This window comes from Malaya genurostris, chromosome 3 (assembly GCF_030247185.1).
Source record: "Malaya genurostris strain Urasoe2022 chromosome 3, Malgen_1.1, whole genome shotgun sequence".
Classification (NCBI taxonomy): domain Eukaryota; kingdom Metazoa; phylum Arthropoda; class Insecta; order Diptera; family Culicidae; genus Malaya; species Malaya genurostris.
The window spans coordinates 130,474,378-130,499,970 of record NC_080572.1 but is presented as its reverse complement, the minus strand read 5'-3'; the positions used below and the strand labels follow the sequence as shown (position 1 = coordinate 130,499,970).

Below are 25,593 nucleotides of genomic sequence, written 5' to 3'. Positions count from 1 at the left end.
AAAATATGCCATGCGAAGCAGGGTTGCCATATAAACAGGTTAATCTCTTTTATTATTATTATTATTATTATGATTATTATTATCATTTTTATTATTATTATTATTATTATTATTACTATCATTATTATTATTAGAATAACTCTTGCATACCGAAGATCGTCGATACATTTCAGACCAGCCCATTGCAATTGTCTCGTACTGAAATTTCGAGAAGAATCAGATATCTTCGAACTTTGTAGCATCAATAAAAATAAACTACAAATTTGTCGTACCTAGCCTGCTATATTAGCAAATTATAAAAGAATTGTTTCAAGTTTGGAATATATAGTTGTAGAATAGTAGCTGTTTAATGTAACTAATCTGTATTTTAATGTAGGTGCATCGCTTCAAACTCTATTAGTGAAAAAGAGGAAAGCTTGCACAATTCATACAATCAATCAACTAACTGATATTCGGAAAAGTGATGGGAGCGTATCAGTTTTTTCCTATTCACGACATCCAGTTATGTCTCTGACATTACCCACCCACCTTTTTTTTAAAAATCTTCCCGATGTTGCTTGAGACTCTTGGTTAAAATTTTCAAAAAGTGTATTTCTTTAGCTTACTTCCCAAAAAGATGGAAAAACGCTCAAGCAATTCCTATCCTCAAATCTGATAAAGGCCAGCAGAAGCATCAAATTATCGACCACTTAGTTTACTTTCCTCTATCAGTAAACTTTTTGAAAAAGTTATCTTGTTGAGAATGATATCTCATATAAAAGAGAATTATTTTGTTTTACCAGAGCAGTTTGGATTTCGTCATGAACATTCAACTACTTATCAACTTGTCAGAATAACGAACATGATAAAAGCAAATAAATCTTCTGGATTATCCACTTCACTGGATTATCCAGTGAATCAGAAACAGAAAAAGCATTCGACAGTGTTTGGCACAAAGGTTTAATAGCATAAATGTCTGATTTCCAGTTTCCTATTTATTTGATCAAATTGATTCAAAAATATTTAACTGATCGTACTCTTCAGGATAGCTATCAGAAATGTATTCTGAACTGCTACCCGTACGAGCAGGTGTTTCGCAGGGTTCGAGCGTAGCTCCAATCTTGTATAACATTTTCACTCCTGATCTTCCAAATCCCCCCTTTGGTTGTCAGAAATCGCTATTCTGTGACGACACAAGTCTGTTAGCCACAGGTAGAAATCTAAGAGTGATCTGCAGCCGCCTACAAAAAATTTTAAATATTTTCAGTGATTATCTGTCAAAATGGAAAATTTAAAAAAAAATGCAGCAAAACTCAATTAATTATCTTTCCTCATAAGCCAAGAGCTTCTTTTCTTAAACCAAACAATAATCACATTATCAAATTGAATGGCTTGGAATTGACATGGTCTGATCAAGCAAAATACTTAGGTTTAACGTATGACAAAAAAACTCACTTTCAAGGATCACATTGAAGGAATCCAGGCAAAGTGTAAAAAATATATTAAATGTTTATATCCTCTTATAAACAGAAATTCTAAGCTCTGTCTGAAAAACAAATTATTAATTTATAAACAAATTTTCAGACCAGCCATGCTTTATGCAGTACCAATTTGGTCAAGTTGTTGTTCCATCAGGAAGAAAACGCTTCAAAGGATTCAGAATAAAATTCTGAAAATGATTTTGAAGCGTCCTGCTTGGTGTAGTACAAATGAGTTACACAGACTCACTAATTGAACCATTAGATGTAATGTCACATAATATTATTAGCAAATTCCGACAAAAAATCCGTCATCTATCACTCGATGAGGATAGACGAATAACCTACAACGACTAATTTCGATTTTGTTTTATCTTTTATTCGCAGCTGCCTACCTACCCGAGCTATGGGTAAAACGCGCAATAGATCCGAAAAGAATTCAAAGGACGCTGAGCGTCTGAAGCCAAGTGATGTACAGGTAAACGACCGTTTGCTGAGTAACAACCAATACGCTGATCTGCCAGTTGATGTCGAAGAGGAACTGCAGAAGAAGGAAAAAATGCCACCTTTCTACCTGAAGGGCTTCCCACCGACTCTACGCTCGGATTTCAACACGCTGATCAGCAAAGGACTACGGGCAACAATCCGTTTATGTAGTGAAGACTACAAAATAACTGTTCCGGCTTTGAACCACTACAAAGCAGTGGAATGTTACCTGAAGTAGACAGAAGCGGAATACTTCACACACACACACACACACACACACACACACACACACACACACACACACACACACACACACACACACACGATATTGTAGCCAACAACCCTATGACGGTTGTACTTCGAGGACTACCCGACATGATGGAAGCCGAACTAAAACAGGCACTGTCGGAGGCGACACAACACGGACAATCGAAAGTATCGAGATCTACTGTTCTTGGTTCATCTGGAGAAGGGCTCCATCACCATGAGTTAACTGAAAACGATAAAATCGTTATTTCATATAATCATCGAATGGCAAAAGTATAAACCGGTACATCTGGATGTCACATAGTTCACGAACTGTTTGAACTACGGCCATGGAGCGAGGAATTGCCACATGAAAAGTCGGTGCGGGAAATGTGCCGAATCCCACAATACCAACGAAAAAATAATAATAATTGTACAGTTCTGGCAACATGGTTGTTGATTTAGCATACTCAAAATAAAGTCGCTCGATCGGAGATCGAGTTAGTTCGTTACTGACTTTGAATCTAGATGCTTGTTATTTTATCACAGTGCCTTTACTCGATAGTAAGTTATTGAGTTTTAGTTTAGGTGAATTGAGAACGTAACAGTGGCGACGAGGAAAACTATAAAAAGTGGCATTTTCGCGGCGTGCTTCTGTGCTGTTGAATACTTTTTTGTCTTAATAGGCAAGTTTTCTGCGAAAAGCGGCGTAAAGGGGGTAAAGGTACATGCGTGGTGTAGTGCATGAAACAATAAAATATTTTGTACATCTTTGTTTTATTGAAACAATTGAGCGCGTGTTTTAGCCAAATTCTAATAATTCTTCTCTTTTATTCTTAAGGAAGTGTCGGCGTAGCGATAGAAATTAAAATACACCTGGCGGAGGTCGAGACGTTCCGGCTGAGGTCGAGGAAATAAAACGCAGGAATTCCGGCGGAGGTTGAAGCAAAGCAGCAACAAGTACAATCCGACAACGAGGTGGTTTCCGGCAATTTTAATTTTCTGGAAAAAAATTTGCGGTTGAGATTAAAGGCAATCGGTGAGTTGTTTCTATTCCTCTTTTTTAATTAAAAATCGTTTAACCATATTATTACAAAGAAGTTAATACAGTGCCATTTCCTTTTTCTATTTAACAAATTTAAAGATGGCTAATATTGTTACGACTAGGGAACATCCTTCTCCGATTGGGAGGAGGGGCTCGGGTATTATTTTATAATGAAAAAGGTTAAGAAGGATTCTAAAAAGGCTCATTTTCGGAACTGAAATTTTTGTTTCCGAACGGTAAATTGATGGAAGCACCATATGATGAAATTGTGGCAAAACTGAAATTGAGATTTGACAAAGTTGAGTCGGATTTGATTCAACGTTTTAAATTCCATCAGCGTGTACAACAGTTAGATGAAACGGTAGATTTTATTTATCGGTAAAGCTTCAAGCATAGTTTTGTACATTCGGAGACCATAAGCGTACAGCCATTCGAGATCGAGTAGTTGCTGGTTTAAGAGATAAAGCTCTCCAGCAAAGACTCCTCAATGAGGATAACCTCACACTCGAATCCGCTGAAAAGATTAGTGACGTGGGTAATTGCGGGTTCGAACGCTAGAGTTCTTGACGCTGCTAATGGTAATATGCTCAACAGAACGACTATAGTGAATAATCCCACTAGCAGTCCTGCCATAAATGTATTGCATAGATTTGCAAATGCAACAAGAATTCACAATTTATTAATTTTAGTTTGACGTAAAGCCGCCATAACTAAGTTCAGTTTTTGCAATGACTGAGCGGAAACATATATTGGAGAAGCCAAATGAAAAAAAAAACGAACAGAAAATATGAATTTTTGGAAAAAGATACGCTCAAAGACAGGACTCGAACCTGCGTTCTTATGCATTCCGTGCATACGCGCTACCATTTCGCCACTCTTAATCTTGTTTTAGTCACTCTAAAACGCCAGACAGACATAGTAGAACGTACATCGAACATGGTCTACATCCTGGCCGTCACCCGACCGAATGTATCGGTGTCAGTAATGAGTAAATTACACTATGAGTCAAATTTTATGAACACCTTAAGTAAATGTAGTAAACAGTTAATGGTGGTTAATGGATCAAAGCTGAAAATTGTATGAGAAACTAATGTTTTCATTGAACTAAATGGTTTTGACATTATTTGTTATTGATTGCAAATGGTTTTGACATTATTTGTTATTGATTGCAATAACGTTTTTGTTCCCTTAATGGGTAGACCATGGTTGGACGTATTTTTCCCAACATGGAGAGAATTATTTCTAGGAAATGAAATGATTAATAGGGTAAATGATCAATATACGGCCAATCTTGTAGAAGAAATTAAACAAAAATTTTCAAATGTTTTTTTAAAGTATTTTTCTTCACCTATTAAAGAATTTGAAGCAAATTTAGTGTTGAAAAACAATATACCGATTTTAAAAAAACGCTTGTGATGTACCTTTCCGTCTAAAAGATAAGGTATTGAAATATTTAGAAAAATTGGAGAAAGAGAAAGTCATTCCACCAATTCAAACTAGTGAATGGGCTTCACCGATGATTATAGTTATGAAGAAAAACAATGCGATCAGAATGGTAATTGATTGTAAGGTTTCAATCAATAAACACATAATTGCCTATTCATATCCTTTACCCATAACACAAGATTTATTTGCAAATTTATCTGGCAGCAAGGTTTATTGCTTGCTAAACTTAGAGGGCACATATACGCAATTAAAATTATCTGAAGGGTCTAAACAATTCATGGTTATTAATACAATCAAAGGTTTATATACTTATAATAGGCTTCCACAAGATGCATCGTCCAGCGTGTCTGTATTCCAGCAGGTCATGGACCAAGTTTTAGAGGGAATCGAAAAGGTTTCGTGTTATTTAGATGATGTACTTGTTGCTGGAAAAGATTTAGATGATTGTGCAGTAAAATTTAATGAAGTTTTGCACAGATTGCTGGAAGCCAATATTAAAGTAAATTGGGAAAAGTGATAATATTTGGGCCTCACAATAAATGAAAATGGTTTATTCCCAATCAAAAATGCTAAAGTGCCTAAAAATACTACAGAACTTAAATCTTTCCTAGTGTTGATCAATTATTATCATAGAATCATACCACATTTATCAAAAAAACTTTATTGTCTTTATAATTTATTTCCATCCAACGAGGATCGAGGGTCACTTTGTCCGCGGGTTATCCACTTTTCTTTTTCGAAAGAGAGAATCTCTCCGTAATGGGCCATAGTTTTGCGAATATAAGAATTGGTGACGCTTAAGGGAAGATCATGCACACGCACTTCTATAGCTCTATCTTCCATATATACTGGAATGTTGTACTTAATGTTCTCGTGCTCCACATAGTGCACATTGTTATTGTCTTTTGCGAATTGAATTGCATCCAATTCTTTATAAAACTGTATATAAACAACATCATTTGTTTTATTGCATTGAAGTAAATGCACACATTTAATGTCAAGATGCATTTGCTTCTTAAGCAAACCTTCAAGTTCTTGTATAGAAGGTCGAATTGTGCACTGCCTGAAGTCAACAACAATTGTATTCTTTCGTGTCGGCGGTAGCTTTTGTTCGTTTGGTTCACTCATTTCGAGGTCGTTCTATTGTTCACTACACAATACTGTACTTGGTTTCTTACGTCCCGAACGTAAGCGGTTTTGTTATATCGACTGACTTGGATGAGATGTGAAAGCGAACTGGTCAAAGATTGTTGATCACAGTAAGGTACGCTATTCAATTTTTTTACACAAAGGGCTATTGTATAATCATCCGACGCCAGAATTTGTGCTTATATTTGAAGAGGCAACAATTGACGGTATAATGCCAAAATTGCATGATAAGAAACGCTCAGATCACACGATAGGCAGTGTGCAAGTCAAATGAATATATATATATATATATATATATATATATATATATATATATATATATATATATATATATATATATATATATATATATATATATATATATATATATATATATAAATTAATAGTTACACTTGTCACGTGCACATACAGCATCGCACGAAAATATTTGCACACTGTGAGGGGATGACCAAAGACATCATATTAACAAGATATCCAGCTCTCACATTTCCCGAACAAATCATTGGCAACATCCTTTTTTGCGAGCATGGTGCCCTCGGGCGAGTTCGCATCGAATCTCGTACATAGAAGTAGGGGAGAGAAATGTCAAATTCGTGCGCGCCAAAACAGCAGCACTGCGCACCCATACAATTGTCATGATATGTTGAATGTGATGCCGTGCGATGGCGTTGCTGAACTGAAGATTGAGATCGCTCCAAGCTGACAGGGTCTGGGGTGACTTAAATCGATTTGCAATCTGTTCCACAATGTCCTGCGTGCACTTCCGTCCTCGTCAGTGAGTGCAAAGGCATCTGGATCAGCGCATCCATCAGAAGTTAGTCTATTCATCCAATCGAATCATAGCACGGTCCTACTGGATACGGTTGCATTGCATGTCGTTGATAACTACGGTAGAGAAACTCCAGTGAGAGCTACTGGATTCTTCCTCCATGTCCAATTTTATCACTAAGAAACTGGCAAACACTCTTGCTATCCGTCCAAGTTCAGTAGATATCTCAGTAGCTGAAATAGGAGAGTCCGTCAAGCAAATCAAGCGGCAAATAACAGCCACAATCAAATAAAAATCTACTGCATATTCTACGACACTACAATTCCTTGTGATGAAAAACCCAACCGCCAATCTGCCTACGATACCTATAAACACTAGTGCGTGGAAAATGCCGGATGTATGTTTTGCTGATCCACATTTCAATATACCAGGTATGATTGATATAATCATCGGTGGGGAGTGCTACCACGAAATTCATACTGGAAATCGCATATCCATCGGGGATGGTTCTCCACTCTTAGTTGATACACTTTTCGGATGGACAGTATCAGGCAAGGTATGAACGACTTCCGCTAACGCTCTACCGTTATGTTATATATCTACCGTCGATCGTACTCTCGAAACTGCTTTGCAACGATTTTGGGAATTCGAAACTATAGATCATGGCTCAACGTACTCCGCTGAAAAAAGAAGATGTGAAGAAGTATATGCTAGCACCACCACTCGAACTCACACTAGAAGGTTCGTCGTACGCCTTCCTCGGTCCGAAGATCCGCAAGTCACCCTCGGTAATTTGCGCGCGATCGCTACTCGAAGATTTTATAGCCTTGAAAGACAACTCGAGAAAAATGCAAGCATAAAAAACGCTTATCACAAATTCTTGGAAGAATATTCCGATCTAAATCACATAAGAAATATTGAGCATATTGATGACGACAAACCGCATTGTTACCTACCTCATGATCCGGTATTAAAGGAGACAAGCAGTACCACCAAGGTTCGCGTGGTTTTCGACGCCTCATGCAAGACCACGTCCGGGTTCTCGTTGAACGATACACTTCTCGTTGGTCCAGTCGTACAGCAGGATTTGCTCTCGATCGTGATACGTTTTCGTACTCGAGCTGTAGCCGTCACCGAAGACTTTTATGTCGATGATTTACTCTCGGGCTCGGATGATCTGCAAGCTGCTATACAAAAGCGTCAACAAATATCCGCCATGCTCGAATCAGCCGGTCTTCGAATCAAGAAATGGGCATCAAATGTTTCAGAAGCTCTTGTTGGTATTGCTCAAGAGGATCTAACTATTAAAACACTGCAGGACCTGCAAGATGATCAGTCGGTGTCAACACTCGGGCTCGTTTGGGACACAAGTCCAGATATGCTTCGATTGGATCAGGGTCATGTCGCCGAAAGCCATTTCGCCGAAAGCCATTTCGCCGAAAGCCGTTTCGTCGAAAGTCATTTCGCCGAAAGGGTCATTTTGCCGATTCCTGCAATTGTCTTAAAATCGTAATGAGAATCGTATTAAAATAAAGACAAATTAAAGAGACAAAACATACCGGGCCCCGTAAGTCTATCCAGTAGATCTTACAAGAACAAGCTGCCGACGCTTCATAGTTCATTGATAGTCAATGTTCTCTTTGCGTACGAGTACCTTATAACTTAATTTTGCTTTAAACGCTTGTTTTAAGTTAAATCTTCTATAGTGTGTTTCTGATTATCTACTTTAATTTTGCAACAACAGAATCTAAATTTTGTTATACAAGCTTAAACTGTTTCATCGCTTATGGCTGTTATCTTTCTTGGTGGTCGTCTACGCGGAAAAGGGGTGGGTTTATTCGTCATTTTGAACGTTGGTCATTTTGTAATTGGTCGTCGTCTGCTGCTTTTCTTATAGTAGATCATACTGATAACTATAGCTGCGATGAGCACTGTTGATATAATTGCCAGGATAGCCGTGAGGTTGTATATTGAGCTATGGTCGTTCTTAGATGTTTTCTGCTGTTGATTGGGTGATTCGTGTGTAGTCAAAGGTTCTTCTGAAGTTTCCATTGGTTCAAGCAGGTTGATTGTTGAAGACGGCATTTCTTTTTGACTTTTGAAAAATATTTTTCTCTCTAATGATGTTCCACCAATACTAGCGTGTGTCATGCTGTATTTAATTCTAAGCTCGCAGTCAGGATCTAGTACAACAATCGCCATTGGGTGTGTGACGCCTTTTAATTCGGTTCCGCAGCGTATGGTGATAGCGCTCGGGTCTTCGGCTATATATAGTATTGTATTTGATCTAGATAGTGAAACTACCTCTGTGTAATAGGTCGGTAGATTAGTTGTAGGGCATTTTCCAATGGGATGTTGGTGAAATATAGCGGCAAGAATACACGTCATTGCCGTTTGAATAGTTGTGCGATCGTGCAAAAAATGTGATTTGTTCAATTGCTTTATATTTGCTGATGGATAGAAGTACTTATAGTGTTGATGAATCGCTATTTTTGGCGGATCGATGAAAATTCTTGTCCTATTTTTGATGTCTGGTATACTTATTACCTTGAATATTTCATATGATTCCTTAGAAATAATCATGGATTTCATTGTTATTTGATATGTACTGTTTTTCAGGTTGATTTCGTATTGGGTTGCAAATTTATCCAATGGAACAAAACTATCATTAGGAAGATGTTTATTTATTTGTTGGATAAATTCATATTTTTCTTCTAAAGTGATAGGATGATTTTTCAGTTTTCTATGTCGGAAGATGATGCTTTCTATCAGTTGTTTAGCTAACATCATGGTGTCCAATAAATGATCGGATAAAATTCTGGCATAGGCTATCGTTATTTAATTTTTCTATACCGTTGAAGGCATGACGAATCCTTTTTCAAAGAGGTTCGTTTGTTGATTTGTTTTTTCACTTAGTTGATTTAAGCTATATGTGACGTCATGAATCTTTTGTTCTTCGTTCATGTGCATTGCCGTAATTTGGTCTTCTAGCTCATTACCTCCGAATAACAAATCCTTGAGAAATCCGAAGATTCCTTTTCCTCTTTTTGTTCTGGCTGGCTCTAAAATCTCCTGTTTAGCTGCAATACATTGTTGTTCTATGGAGGCGGTCAAATCGATGATTGTCGGGCGGTTCATCTTCTTCTTTACTGCTTCAACAGCGGTTTTAATGTTCATACAAATACTATTAATAAAATTTGCGTCTTCGGTCGGTGATACATTAGTGGCAATTTCAGTAGTCCAGACACCTGACTTCAGAAGACAAGATCCTTCGTGATCGAAAATGAATCCTGTATCTGATATAGGCTTTAGTTTCAATCCGGAAGATTGATCTAACGATATTAGTGCTGCTGTCGTCACGAGCATTTTGGCCCACATATTTGGTTTAGCTTTTATTACTCGCTTTCTCGGTCTTGATGGATGAGCAGTTTTATGTTTTTCTGCTAGCTGCTTTACAAGATCTATGTCGATCTTTTGACGCTTGCCCCAGTCTGTCATGTTTGCTCTTGAAGCTGAGCTCTGTTCGCATTCTTTACGCTTCGTCGAGAGTTCCTTTATGCACCCAACGAAATTGGTCGTTTCTCCCTTAACGTCTAATTTTGCCAATTTCACTGTAGGTCGTATAAGTTTTGTGTTCTCTGTTTGTACTATAGCGGACCTTGTTTGTCCGCCTTTTGATCTTCGTACTTCCGTTATAATCCCTTTATGGAATTTTCCCTTCTTGCCTTCTTCTGGGAAAACTACGACATCGCCGGGTTGTAAAGGGTCAGCGGTTTGTCTCCATTTTTCTCTTTTATTTAATTTGGGAAGGTATTCAGTACTCCATCTATCCCAGAATTTACTAGTAGCAAGTTGAGCTTTCTTCCAGTTTTCTCTTGATGCTTCGGTTTTGGTCGTATTGTTAAGAGATGGATATGTTCCTCCTGAGCATCCAATCAAAAAATGATTTGGAGTTAAGGGTTCATCATCGTTGGCATCCATGGGTATGTGTGTAAGCGGTCGACTGTTTAAAAGATGCTCTATTTCAATTAAAGCATTTCTTAGCACACTTTCTTTTGGTTTTGATACCGGCCATAATTTTTCATTAAGAAGTTTCTTGACTTCTTGTATCATGCGTTCCCAAGCTCCCCCAAAATGTGGAGCAGAGGGTGGTATAAAATTCCATTTTATTCCTTCAATGGCTGTTCGGCACTCTAATTCCTTCATAAGTTTACTAGCTCCAACCATATTAGTTCCATTATCGCTATACATTACCGATACCTTGCCGCGTCTGCTTTGGAGATTTTTGATGCAGATTATAAGTGAATCTGTACTTAAGTCATCTGCTAACTACAGGTGTACCGCTCGGGTTGCCATGCAGGTGAAGAGTGCGCCCCAGCGCTTCTCGCATCTTCTTCCAATCACGACCTCCATAGGTCCAAAAAAGTCTACTCCTGTGTGTGTAAATGGTTTAAGTCCAGGAGTCGTTCGACAGCTTGGCAGATTGGCCGGCCCCGTGTACCATATAGACTCTCTTGCGATATAGTTATCTCGTGTTGCTTCATCTGCTGGATTTTGTCCCGACCTATTTCTTGTACGTAAATGGAGGAACGTATGATGGCGTGCCATGCATCCTTGTGTTCTACAGTTTGGCTTAGTCTCACAATTTTTGGATGAGTGTCCTAGTCGTAGACAATTGAAACATATGCGTTTCTCAAGAGCTAATGCGCGTCTCTTTTCTGTATTCATGTTTCTGAATTCCTGACATGATGTTAGCCAATGTTGTTGATTACAACAGAGGCATTTTACTGAAGGTTTGCTTTTACCTCCAGTATGTAGATTTATCCTTGATTTTTCGTTTTTTGGATAATCTTTTTCTGATAGACAAACTCTTTGTGCGACAAGGAGTGTCGCTCTCTTTTGTTGTGGTTTAAGGAATTCGTATACATCCTTCAGCGTTAGTTTTCGTCTTGGCTGCCCGTTCGCAGGAGTCATGGCTTCGATTTCCTTGTCCGCCAATTGCTCTCTTAAGTTGAGCGGCAGACGACATATGATTTCTGCTATTTGTAATGGACTTGCAAGATAATCTTCACACTGTATTATCGACATATTTGAAACTAAATTGCCGAGTGTGACTACAAAGTCTACCATTGTTTGAGGGTTTTCCATACGTGGGTTCCGTAATTTTGTCAGATCCTTCCACAGTTCGTTGAATATCGCTAGTGGCTGTCCATATATACTGTCCAATGTTTCGATAACTTGTTTCTCGTTTCCCGGGTCCATTAACAATGCATTAATGTGTACTTTAACAGATTTATCGAGACTCGCCATAAGTCTATTGATGTTATCCATATTACTGAATTGTCCTTCTCGTTTACTTTGTTCATAGAGTCGTTTAAAATTTAGCCAATCCTTATAATTACCGTTGAATTGTGGAAGTTGCGTTGCTGTTTGTCTTCTTAGTAGATTTGTAATTTCATCTGGTAGTTTTATTGTGGAAGCCGTGGAAGTGCTAACAATTTCGGGATCATTCTTAATTTGATGAATTTTGTTTGCCATTTCAAGCATGGCCTTTTGGAAAGCCTCGTCACGTATCTTTTGGCTTTCCAGCTGCGCCTCAAATTGACGCCGTAGCAGTTCAACCGTGTCAACTGGGCTGCGTTCTTTGGACTTACTTCTCGTGGTTGTCCGTTTATATTCTTCCAGCTCCTTCTTCAGAAGCTGGTTTTCCTTTATTTCTTCCTTACACCTTGGACAGTGCCAAGATTCCTTTACCGTAGGCTTTTTTTCTAGTTTGGCGCATGCCATGTGGAACCAATTCCAACATTTCGTGCATTCCACCATCCATTCGTCCGCACTGTCCTTGTCCTGGCACAGGCGGCAGTTCCCGTTGGGATTGTTCACGTACGATGTGGAGGCCATATTTACGATGCTTCCTTCTGGTACGAATTGCGTGACATATCACCTGGTTGTGATATTGTACTGACAGACGTCAAACACTCACTCACTTGTGTATTAGCTATGAATACACTCTTTTTCGTTACAACACGTTTATTTGTCCGCTGTGAGCTACGGACACGCTTGAACTTTTATTTCGTTCCTTTTAACGTCGCGAAACTTTGAGGATAAATCCTCTCTGGAGCCACCATATATCGCCCACCGGTTGGGCGATCTTACGACGTTCCACCAAGGTTCTAGTTAGAGATGTCCTGCAGTACAAGCCACCTCTAAGTCTAGATTGAATTCTATAGTTTGTAGCACCTGCGTAACAAATACTACACGCTATAGAATTTGGAATGGGGCCCTTCGTCCAAGGGGTGCAAGATGGAAAGCAACGAAGAGCTCCGGTGTTTCGGAAACGAATGTTGGCTGAGTGAGGTTTGGATTTTGACTGTGTCTTTATTGATAATTTTTGGGTTTTTATATCTAAATTTCTTAAAGCCAATTATTTACAAATATATATATATATATATATATATATATATATATATATATATATATATATATATATATATATATATATATATATATATATATATATATATATATATAAGTACATTGAATATTTGAATGATTCCTTATGTTCCTACGTTGCGCCGCTTATGTTATTGAATATATATCAATATATCGCGGTGCGACAATGGCATCGGCATCGAGAATGTTGACTTAGCATAATTTGTCTGTTTTACGATGTGACCGACCGGACTCAACGCCGAGTGCAGTTGATGTAATTTGATTCTTCCTCGCGGTGTGCAGTAAGTACTAGTGTTACGGCAATAACAGCTGATTTTTGTTTTGGTGTCATTTTTCTGAGAGGTTGTGCTCTCGTCGCTATTTCATTATCTTGTTTATTGGAAGTATCTGGTGGGGTGGATGCTGCACTTGTTTCCTCAACGTCCTTCTTTTCAATGGTTTTCTTGGGATCTTTGGAGTTATTAAACGATTCATTTTTAGTTTTTTTGTCGTGAATACGACTTACTTTACTATGGGGCGCCTTTTCAAAATTAGCCATATGGAAGAATGGGCAGAACTTAATCGTGAATATCTCGACTTGTATTAATGGCAGCAACATAATTCTTTCACTATTTCATCAAAAATATGATCAGGAATTTAGGCGAATATTTTGAACAGTTTGAGATAACCACAAACAACTCTAAAAGTAGGTTTTCTGAAAATTTTAAAACAACGCGGAAAACTCTTTACTTTTGCTTGGGTTTTTCGCACAAGGACGACGATTTTGAGGTAGTCACTAGTCATGCACATAATAAAAAATCAGCCGTTCTAATGGCTCTAAATGTTGTCTAAAGAACTATTAAGATTACTTCTTTGCAAATCGAAGGTAGAAATCTTCAGTTTAGTGAAAATCCAAAATAATTTGATTTGTTTCGTGCACTTTTCGCTGTGCGAAAATCGTTCGAGAAAAATGTTCCGAACTGTGCTAAATATCGTAGAGAATTCCACAATTTGGTCCTTCTGAAAGGCAGAAATGAATCATGTACAACATCTTGATAGTTTCTTTCAATGAAATATGCAAATCCGAAATAAGATAATCGACGTCAAAAATCGTTGAAAATTTTAGTAATGAAAAGGGGGGAAAGTTTTGCAATTCTCACAATCGATCAACTATCAATTCGAATTAGAAAGTGTAAAGAAATCGTGTCAGTTTTATTCGTATTCACGACATCCAGTTATGTCTCTGACATTACACACCCGTACTTTTTTTGATTTCATTTTACTCGAGTGTTTGGCGTGGTAGTGATAATTTGCTTACTGTACGTACACTCTCCATTTGATACCGATTTTTGTTGGTACCGGATGTTTTGAAACAAACACTTCGACTTTGGTTGTCCTCATGTATTGAGTCACTTAACACTCAAGGGGGATATTGGTCCTTCTAGGCCTAACTCATTAGCAACCTTATCCAGAATGAGACTGTTCGAAGATCCATGTTCCAGGAAAGCGAATGTATCTGACTGTTTGCCTTGTGCGTGAATAGTTACAGGAAGGATTTGGTAATACACCTTGTTTTTCCTGACGGTATGTATATTCGTGCGTGTGATCAATAACGACGCTGGCTACGACCAAAGGCTGTGCTACTGAGGAAAAGAAAGAAATGTTAGTCCGATATTCGTTGTTTCTAGAAACCGCGGGTACCACTGTATCTCCACAAGCATCACGGGATAGAAGTTTTGTTAGTAGGAAGGGAAAGAGATCCGGATATGTTTTGGTAAACAATATGATCTCAACAAAACCTGATTTTCGATACTCAGGAGAAATATAATAAGTAAGAAAAGTATAAAATATCTCCAGAGAACTATCTCAATATGTATCCCTTTTCTCCTGCTCGCTCTGCTGTCAGCAACGTGAGATGAAACACGACCACTGAAAGAATAAAATAAAAACACTCGCGAATGGGTCGGCTGCAGACCAACCCTAGACCTTCAGTCTGAATGACACGATCGACTTGTAAACTTTCACACATTCCATAGAAACCCGACAACACCGACAATGACATGCAGACGGCGCTGCGATCGGTTAACATCGTCAAATTTTGGGGCGATAAATTCACAGTATCGGCCTCTTGAGCATCTTTACCCACTTGTACGCGGCGGGCAGATTTCCCCCCAGACGGCTGGCTATGTCTGGCAACAATGCAACAACCGTTTCCGGCAGAGAATTTCGCCTAGCGGTTATTAACGGTTGTTTTCTGTCGGATTCTTGCCATACAAGATTGGCAGAACCGTTTTGAATCGGTTCTACATTTTAAGCGTTTTAGTTTTATTTCTTCAATAAAAGATACATATGAAAGGCAATAAGTTATTGCCCTTCATATATACTAATCATTGAAAATGTTATTGCCAATAACATTGCTTTCTCACTACCAAACACACCCATTTTCAATCTCATTTACCTCGTCTCAAGATTAGTTTTTTGTACTTACATGCGGGATTGACGAATATCAAATGAAGTCGAATAAAAAAAAAGTACGGGTGTGTAATGTCAGAGACATAACTGGATGTCGTGAATACGAATAAAACTGACACGATTTCTTTACACTTTCGAATTCGAATTGATACTTGATCGAAGTGTGTACGAAGTAAATCAAATTATTTTGGATTTTCACTAAACTGATGATTTCTACCTTCGATTTGCAAAGAAGTAATCTTAATAGTTCTTTAGATAACATTTAGAGCCATTAGAATGGCTGATTTTGTATAATGTTGTCCACTTTTCGTGTCTAATTTTCTTTCTCTCCAATGCAAAGCATCAGCTGCTGATGAAATAGTTCTTGCTTGAATTGAAACTAGCTTTTGCGTACAAACCGACACATCCGCTCGCAGTGCCAAATGATGCGAAACGGGTTTAATGCGTTTTCTCGCCTTGACGACCGGAAGCAAATGAGAACTACGACCTGAGCGTTTGAGGTTTTTAACCACGCAAAAGGTCTGCTTTCATTGACTGCTCCACATGACGACTGAAGTCTAAATGAGAGTTGCGACCTGGGCGTTTGAGGTTTTTGACCACGCAGACGGTGCACTCTCCGAAGCTGCTGGTCCCACGACGTCTGCTTCCATCCAACGCACAAGAAGAAATGATCGAATTTCGACCACGGTTCCCCTTTTATACGCAGTCAGTTGAAGATATGTGCCTGACTATCTCAAAATCGTCGTCCTTGCGCGAAAAAGCCAAGCAAAAGTGAAGAAGTTGTTTTCAAAGTTTGAGAAAACTTAATATTTGAGTTGTTTGTGGTTATCTCACACTGTTCTAAATATTATCCTAAATTCCTGATCATATTTTTGATGAAATGGTGAAAGAATTATGTTGCTGCCTTTAATACAAGTCGAGATATTCACGATTAAGTTCTGTCCATTCTTCCATATGGCTAATTTTGAAAAGGCACCCCATAGTAAAGTAAGTCGTATTCACGACAAAAAAGAAAAAAGAAAGAGGAGGAAAATAAACAAGACACGTACGGTGAGACAATGACGCAATTTCGCCTGGACAATTTTGACAGCAGCCGGAATGCAGCCAGCCTTCTGACGGTTGCCAGAATTCCTCACAAGCGGGTAGTTCCGCGGATCAATATTATTCAATAAATAGCACTCTCACTACTAAACACATACTTGTCACACCTTCACTATCATTTCAACCAAATTTTTAACTATACGTAGCAAACAACACATTGAAATTATACTTTTTTGAGAGCAGCACCAACTCTCTCCGGCATTGACTGTTGCGGTCCAGTATTCCTAAAATCTCCAATACGCAATCGTTCACCAACCAAATCATATATTGCCATCTTCGTATGCTTTGTGACGAAGGCCATCCATATTGAGTTGGTATCGAATCTGTCGACACCGGCGTTCATTGCAGCTCTTCGTCGATTCGTGGCTCTTCGAGGCCTAGTTACCGAAATTCATTCTGACAATGGTACCACATTTAAAGGAGCCGCCAATAAGCTGCACCATGTATATGAGATGTTGAAATCAACGGATAGCAACCGAAATCAAATCTTCGACTGGTGCGCGAACAACTCGATCCAGTGGAAATTTATACCTCCACGAGCTCCACACTTTGGTGAGCTATGAAAGGCCGCTGTAAAGTCCGCCAAGCAACATCTCTTGCGAGATATAGGTCACATCAGCATCAACCAGGAAGATATGCTCACGTTGCTGGCACAGATTGAAATATGTCTCAACTCAAGACCTTTGACTCCGGTTCCGTCCACTCCTGTGGATCTCGAAGCCCAAACTCCGGGGCATTTTTAATTGGCTCAAATCTACAATCGATACCTGACATAAATATAGCCAACACTCCAGATAATCGCCTGGATCATTGGCAGCGTACACAAAAGTTGTTCCAACGTATATGGGCTCGCTGGTATCCTGAGTATCTCACTCAGTTACACTCTCGAGCAACGAAAGGTTGCAAACCTGCAGTTCAAATTGAAGTAGGACGAATTGTAGTCATCAAGGACGACAGTCTACCCCCACTAAAGTGGCTCCTCGGAAAGATCACTCAGACACATCCTGGGAAAGATGGGATAGTACGGGTCGTTACAGTGAAGTCTGCAGTATCGGAAAATGTTGTGAGACCAGTCGCAAAGATTACCCTGTTGCCAATTTCCGCGAATGAGGAACAAGCAAATGCAGAATCACCGAGACCAGTAGACAGTTCAAAGAACGGTAGAGTTGTCCGTAACTAACTCAATGTACATCATCGTACATCGTTCTACCGGATCTTTGTTGTTCACAGAAAATAGACGCAGTATCTACGGTCATCGATAAATCCAAGACAACAAGCTGTTTTCACCTGCATACAAGGTCGATCAGTATGCGTTGGAAGTTTACGACACTAATGAGATATCCTTAGTGTAGTTGTTTCAAGGTGGCCGGAATGATCAGTAGTCTGATCTTATTTGAAACTATGTACAGAGTTTTATTGTGAATACGTAATACTAGTCTCATGTTTCAAATATTACTTAATTACTTCTATATTAATATTCCTTAAACTACTGCTAATCTAAACAACTGATATTAAATCTAAGGCTTAAGCCATATATCCAACATATCATATAATACTAAAATCGAACCACTAAACTCACCCTACCGAATTAATTACTGATAGGGAAGGTAGTAAAAAAGAGAATTGATTTAAAGCGATAGTACCGAGATTGTATTGTGTCACAATAGAACCAGTAGCAAATATACCGTTGAAGCGTTCGCACATACCGTTGTAAGAAAAAATCTAGTCGTTTTTAATACATGTGGTCTATCTTAGAGCAAATGCGAAGGATTGATGAAATTGGACACTCGTTAGTGCAATTTAGAACTTATCCTGACCTTCGGTGAAGAAGTTGGAAAGCATAGTGACAAAGGTAGCGAGAAAAGCCTCCCCAGTGGTTTTTGGTGCCGTTCTAGAAGAACGGGAAGAAATTCCTTCGAGGCCGGCAAATACAGCATTCACGGCTCGTTCACCATGAAATTATGAATTAATTGCAAAAGAAACAGAGAAAGGCAAATTTATACAAGATATTTTAAAATTTATGCGCGATGGATGGCCAAAGAAATTAGATAAAAGTTTTTCAAATGTTTTGGCTAATCAACACGATCTTGAGTCGATTGAAGGGTGCCTACTGTACCAAGATAGGGTGGTGATTCCACTGAAACTGCGAAACATAGTTCCTACATGGCAATCATTTAGGCATTGTTAAGATGAAGCAACTGGCTAGACGAACTGTTTACTGGTTCGGTATAAATAAAGATATTGAAAATTTTGTTGGGAAATACTTCAGTTGCAATAGTATGGCAGTGGCTCATAAACCTAACACAGAGTCTAAATGGATTCCAACGACGAAACCTTTTAGTCGTCTTCGCGTTGATTTTTTTCCATTTCTCACACTACACTTTTCCAAATATATTATATATCAATATGGATCACTTTAACGAATTCAATACAAATCGAAAAGGACATCACAGTAACACCATCTCGTGACGCTCAAGGCTATTAGTTCAGTCAAATTTAATAGTCTGCGTTTATCGTGCACCCAGAAGTGAAATGTCACAACTAATTGAGCATGATGCCCAAATAGAGGTGTGAACATTTTCATGTGTTTTTCTGACGAAAGTAAATATTGCCTATAAATAATGTAGAATTACGTTCTTTAAGACCTATCGTCTTAATCACCAATGAAAATGAAAATTTTCGGAGGATGTTTCACTTTCTTCAATTTCATTTGTAATAAATGTTCATAGTGGCAGCACTGTGTAATTAAAATCAGCCGTTCTTCTTTCTAGTGAATTAATGTGTAAGCAAAAAAGATTTGTTAACTGTAAACTTACTATGATTTCGACCTGTTTGTCTCACGGATAAACAGTAAATTAAAGACATAGAGCAATACCAGTAGTGCCAACAGCATTACAAACAATAATATACCGTAGTATTACATATCTGCTGTTCAATGATATGCTCTGAACAAACTGGACTGGAATCGGGAATCATTATCACAGTAAACCTGAATACAAATGGATTAAATTTTCAAATCAAGAAATTGCAATACTTAATTCGGAAATGTTGGTAAAATTTTGGAATTAGCATTAAGATTAATTCGTTTAGTTCTGCGTTTACATTTCACACTCATTTATATAAATAGGGAATTTTTATATAACAATGTGTTCTCTTCCGAGTTAGTATCAGATTGCAATTCTAAACCGTATTTACAGCTTATTTTTTCGTGCAGTGTATATCGAGAAATATTCCATATATTTGGGTTTGTTTGATTCAGTGTACTGAATCCATGGCTGTCATATGTGCATTAAAAAATTTGTAGTGTATTAGTAACCTTTTTTACCACCGCACTTTACTGTGATGTCCCTCGTGAATCGCAAGAGTGATGCATATTGATATATAATATATTTGACTTTTCTGTTGTTGGTAGATAGTTATTCAAAATGGTTAGAGATTAATTGGATGAAGAAAGGAACAGATTGTAATTATGTTTTAAAGTGTTTGGTAAGCTATTTCGCTCGATTTGGACTACCGGATGTCTTAGTTTCTGACGGCGGTCCACCATTTAACTCTCATGTTTTTGTAATAAAGTTCTCAAAAGCCCGCCCTATAATACTTCGAGCAACGGTCAAGCAGAGCGTTTAGTAAGAACAACTAAAGACGTAGTAATTTTTTTTAGAATCGGAAGTGTCTGAGTTAAATTTGCAGGATCAGATAAATTTGTTTCTGTTCAATTATCGAAATAATTGTTTGACAAGTGATGGACATTTTCCATCAGAGAAAATATTCTCATATAAGCCAAAGACTTTAATAGATTTACTTAACCCTAAATTGGGTTATAAAAGACACTTGCTATTTCCGCAAACAAAAAATGATGGAAACATTGAAAAAGACAGGATTACGTTTCGTAAGGAACCAGATGATCCATTGAATAAACTGAATGAAGGAGACAAAATATGGTATAAAAACCATAACCCAAATAATAAAGTAAGATGTTAAAAGACAACCTTTTTAAAACGAGTATCAAAACACATATTTCAGATTACCATTGGAAACGTCCGGCAGAGGCCCATCGGGACCAAACAAGGGTGTTCAAGGACCAATCGAAGTTATGCAGACCGAATCTTCTCGTTACGGCTTCTTCTGAGAAGCAATCGAGAAACATGGAAGAAGACGAAGAATTTTATGGATTTCCCGAAATCGGCGAAGCACAGTCTAGAACAGCACAACCATCAAGAAAGCGCAAATTAGAAGAGACCTCAATTGGTCAAATGTGTGATTTTCCTGCCGCTCGAAGAGGAAGAAAACGGTAAAGGCCGAAAGTAATTATATATTTTTCTGAATTGTTAAAATTTTCAAATCTATTGAATTCGAATACTTAATAAAAAGTACATATGTTTACATATTCACATTAAATTTAATTTAAAAATAAAACAAAAACCTGTTTTAATCCACCTAGTGGTGTAATGATGCCTTTCTCATATCAATCATACTATCATACCTATATAATACTGTGGTATTCTTCAAAATTATTTTTCTTCGATTCTTAAAAGAATAATCGAAATAGATTTGTTTGACCGTCTACTGATAAAAACTATCAATTGGAAAAGATTTGAGGTCGATTTAGAAAACTTTTTACGGTTTTTCGCTCTTTTCAGTGATGGTATAAAATTTTTAACACACTTTACCCTATATTTTCGGATCCGGAAGTCGGATCCGCATGAAATTCAGGAATAACGCATCGGACCACAGGACCTTTCATTTGAACCTAAGCTTGTGAAAATCGGTCGCGCCATCAATGAGAAGAATTAAAACACATATTTTCTTTTTTTGCACATTTTACCCCATAACTCTCGAACCGGAAGTCGGATCCAAATAATATTCAGGAATTTTGTATGGGACCACAAGACCTTTCATTTGAATTTAAGTTTGTGAAAATTGATTGAGCCATCTCTGAGAAAAGTTAGTGCACTTATTTTCACAAGTTTTTGCACATTTTACCCCATAATTCCGGAACCGGAAGTCGGATCCAAATAATATTCAGGAATTTTGTATGGGACCACAAGACCTTTCATTTGAATCTAAGTTTGTGAAAATCGGTTCAGCCATCTCCGAGAAAAGTTAGTGCAAAAAAACGTTACATACACACATACGCACATACACACACACATACATACACACACACACACACATACACACACAGACATTTTGCGTACTCGACGAACTGAGTCGAATGGTATATGACACTCGGCCCTCCGGGCCTCGGTTCAAAATTCGGTTTTCACAGTGATTGCATAACCTTTCTATATGAGAAAGGCAAAAAATGAATGAGTTCTATGTAAAAGAGGAAGAGCTGTTATATACTGTTATATAACTCAACGAAAAAATTATAATAATTGTGCAGAAGTTCTGGCAACACTGTATGTTGATTTAGCATACTCAAAATAAAACCGCTCGAACGGAGATCGAATTAGTTCGTTACTGACTTACAATCTAGATGCTAGTTATTTTATCACAGTGCTTTCACTCGACAATAAGTTATTAAGTTTTAGTTCTTCTGGTGCTTTTTACTTTGTGCCTTCCACTTTGCTGGATTTCCCTAAAGGTGAGTTGAGAACGTAACAATAATAAGTTGGTTGTAGTAAATTGGAATGCTTGCTCACTTAGGACCAAAACTGCTGAATTGTCCGAATTTTTTCAAGAGAAGAATGCCGATATTGCTATTTTAACTGAAACTCATCTTAAACCTGAAATTTCTATTTTTATTTTCAATTACAGAATTCACAGGCTCGACAGGACAACTACCAGAGGAGGGGGAGTTGCCATTGCCATTAAACGATCCATTCAGCACAGGCTTCTGCCTGCGTTTGAATGGCAACTTATAGAAGCCATCGGAATTCAGATTACAATGACGATGGGACCCATCATCATCATTGCAGCATACTGTCCCAAACAAACAAATTTTCGAGATGGTACGTGTGCATCATTGAAGCGAGATTTGGCTATGCTCACTAGACGACAGAACAAATTCATCATTTCTGGGGACCTGAACGCACGGCATGAGCTGTGGGGAAACAAAAGACAGGATCGAAATGGATTGGTACTTTCCGAAGATTACGAAACTGAACAGTACAACATCCTCGCTCCGGATCAATCAACGCGATTTTCCAGATCGGGGGTTCATTCCATTTTGGATATATTCATCAGCAACATCGCCATAGACAGCTCTCCGGTTGTCTTCAACGAGCCCTCTTCCGACCACTTTCCAGTAATATTGACGTTAGGATCTTCACCAGAAACAGTACCTATTCAACCTCGGAGGAACTATTATCGCACCGATTGGGTTCAATTTCAACAAATCGCCGACCAACTAATTAATGTCGATTCACCACTTGATTCCCCGATGGAAATCGATGCGACCCTAACTTCCTTCCAGCATTCAATCACAGTCGCTCGTGATAGGACGGTTCCAGTACAACATATACCGAGTTCCTCTCTTCAAATTGACAGTGTCATCAAGAAACTCATCCGACTACGAAATATCTTACGAAGGCAGTGTCAACGAACTGGCATCCTAGATAAGAAGACCTCTTATAACAACTTAACTAGGATAATCCAGGAAAGGATATCGGATCTTTGCAACAAGACCATCCAGCAAAACTGGAACTGGTCCGTAACGAAGGTGCTTAAGAAAAACCCTAAGCATATTCCTCCTCTGATGTCATCCCAGGACGCAGCTGAAGGAATACCTTTATTCATAATAGTAGAGAAGGCAAATGCGCTAGGCCAGCAACGACTGCCATGGCAATATTGGCATTCCAGAGCAAAAATTCGAACAATACTGCACGAAATTTGAAGAGAGGTGCTAAATCTCTGTCATACAAATAATTCAAAACTTGTACGTATTAGGTTAGGGATAGTTATAAATAGGTAGATATTTTATTAATAATTACAATAAATATTACGAGTAAACATTAGTATGTAAAACAAGAGTAACTAAAACACCTATTATTAATAACGAATGGTATGAACAACAAAGGTGAAAGGCCAAAGGGTCAAAACACTTGTATTGTAAAACGTTGATGTAGTACACAAAAATAAGAATAATAAATAGATATGTATGCAAAAAAAGTACAGGTGTGTAATGTCAGAGACATAACTGGATGTCGTGAATACTAATAAAACTGACACTTTTACTTTATACTTCCGAATATAAATTAATTGATCGATAGTGTGAATTGTGCAAGTTTTGCCCTTTTACACTACTAGAATTTGAAACGATACACCTAAACTACAGTACAGATTAGTTACATTAAACATTCTGACACAAATATTACGAATTAACCAGTATAGTTCCCTGTGATAAAATAATGGTGGTTCTGAAAAGAACCTTTTATGAAGGCGTTCGTGATGGAGAGTGACGAGTTGAGTTCAAATTCCGATAGATATAATTGACTTCCGATGGATACCGCTGACTTCCGTCTTCTATTTCCAGGATGACCTGTTGTCCGTGAATGTGAAACTGATATGTGTTCTGTTGGAGTTTCCTACTCTTATTATTGACGACTGCTGCACCTGACGATTGAAGTCCAAATGAAAGCACGACCTAAGCGTTTGAGGCTTTATACCACGCAAAAGGTCTGCTTTCATTGCCAACTGCTCCACCGGACGACTGAAGTCCAAATGATAGTTGCGACCATGTTTGTTTTACATCAAATATTTTATTTATTATCCTTTTGTTTGTCAACATTTATATACAGTGGCTACAATATTTTATGATACAGTTTATAACTCTACATGTATGGTATTATCTGCTTAGTCTATATTTTAATTTTTTATTTCTTATTGTTTCAGTCCTAAATTGTTAGTGACTTTTATTTCATGTTTGGATATATATCCTTGAAATTGTATATTTTTTTGTCTACTTAACCTAAACTAACCTAACCTAACTCTAGCTGTAAAGCGCTCTAATAATGGCTCGTTCAGAAATTGAACATTTAGTTTTGAATTTATTGTGTGTTTTCAAATTTCTGCTCGATTGTTTCTTATTCAGCAATTGTATGTACATAAGAAGTTCTAGTCCATGGAGGTAGATTCAGAATCTTAAAAAAATATTTTGAACGACTTGGAGCTTATTTTTATGAACGAATTACGCGGTCCTTGTAGATGACGGAGGTGTCATCGGCAAACAGCGAGAGTACGCCATCACCCGGAAGTGCCGAAATATCGGACGTGAAAATATGGAATAATATTGGGCCAAGGATACTACCTTGAGGAACACCAGCGGGAACATGAAATTTATCCGATGATAAGTTGTTAACAAAGACTTTAAAACTTCTGTTTGACAGATAGTTTTTTACTATTTGGACTAGATAGGTTGGGAAGTTGAGATGAAGCATTTTATGAATTAGGCCATCGTGCCAGACATTGTCAAACGCTTTTTCAACGTCTAACAAAATCATGCCAGATGTTTTCGAAACAGCTTTATTTCTTGAGAGAGTGTTATTGACTCTGACCAACTGGTGAATAATAGAACGACCGCTTCTAAACCCAAATTGTTCTTCCGGAAAAGTTTTATTGGTGTCTGCAAAATCTAACAAACGGGACAGGATTGTTTTTTCGAACATTTTGGACAGTGAAGATATATTTTATTTATTTATTTCCTCAAGCAAATGTAGACTACATATAAATTGTTTACAATGTTCACTTACATACTACGCATTATTTCTACGACAAAGCTGAGATTTGATTTGATTTTTTGACATAGACATAGATTTATGGAATATTTGTATTTCTCTTGTTTAGTTCACGAGCTCTGGCGATGGCACGTTCAACTTCATTTAGTTGTCTGTCGATGTTCTCTGCTGATTCTGGATGGCGATCAAGTTACTGCTGAATGCTGACCAGTCGGCATGATGATAATCACGTCGAGTACGTTGCTGGGTTTCAAAACCGGACCCAACTTCCACCAAAACAGAATAGTGGTCGGAACTGAGATCTTCAATGAT

General features: G+C 38.0%; 2 protein-coding genes across 2 annotated transcripts in view; both read right to left on the bottom strand.

The window, feature by feature from the left end:
- LOC131435166 (uncharacterized) overlaps positions 1-25,593 on the bottom strand; it is a 54,090-nt gene that overhangs the window by 13,341 nt on the left and 15,156 nt on the right. The gene's annotated exons all lie outside the window — the stretch shown is intronic.
- Positions 7,425-10,071, bottom strand: LOC131435165 (uncharacterized). The gene is made up of 2 exons (XM_058602775.1): positions 7,555-10,071; positions 7,425-7,496 (listed from the first exon to the last, which is right to left on the bottom strand). Exon 1 carries the CDS (start codon positions 9,386-9,388, stop codon positions 8,456-8,458), a length of 933 nt encoding a protein of 310 aa, XP_058458758.1. The 5' UTR covers positions 9,389-10,071; the 3' UTR covers positions 7,425-7,496; positions 7,555-8,455.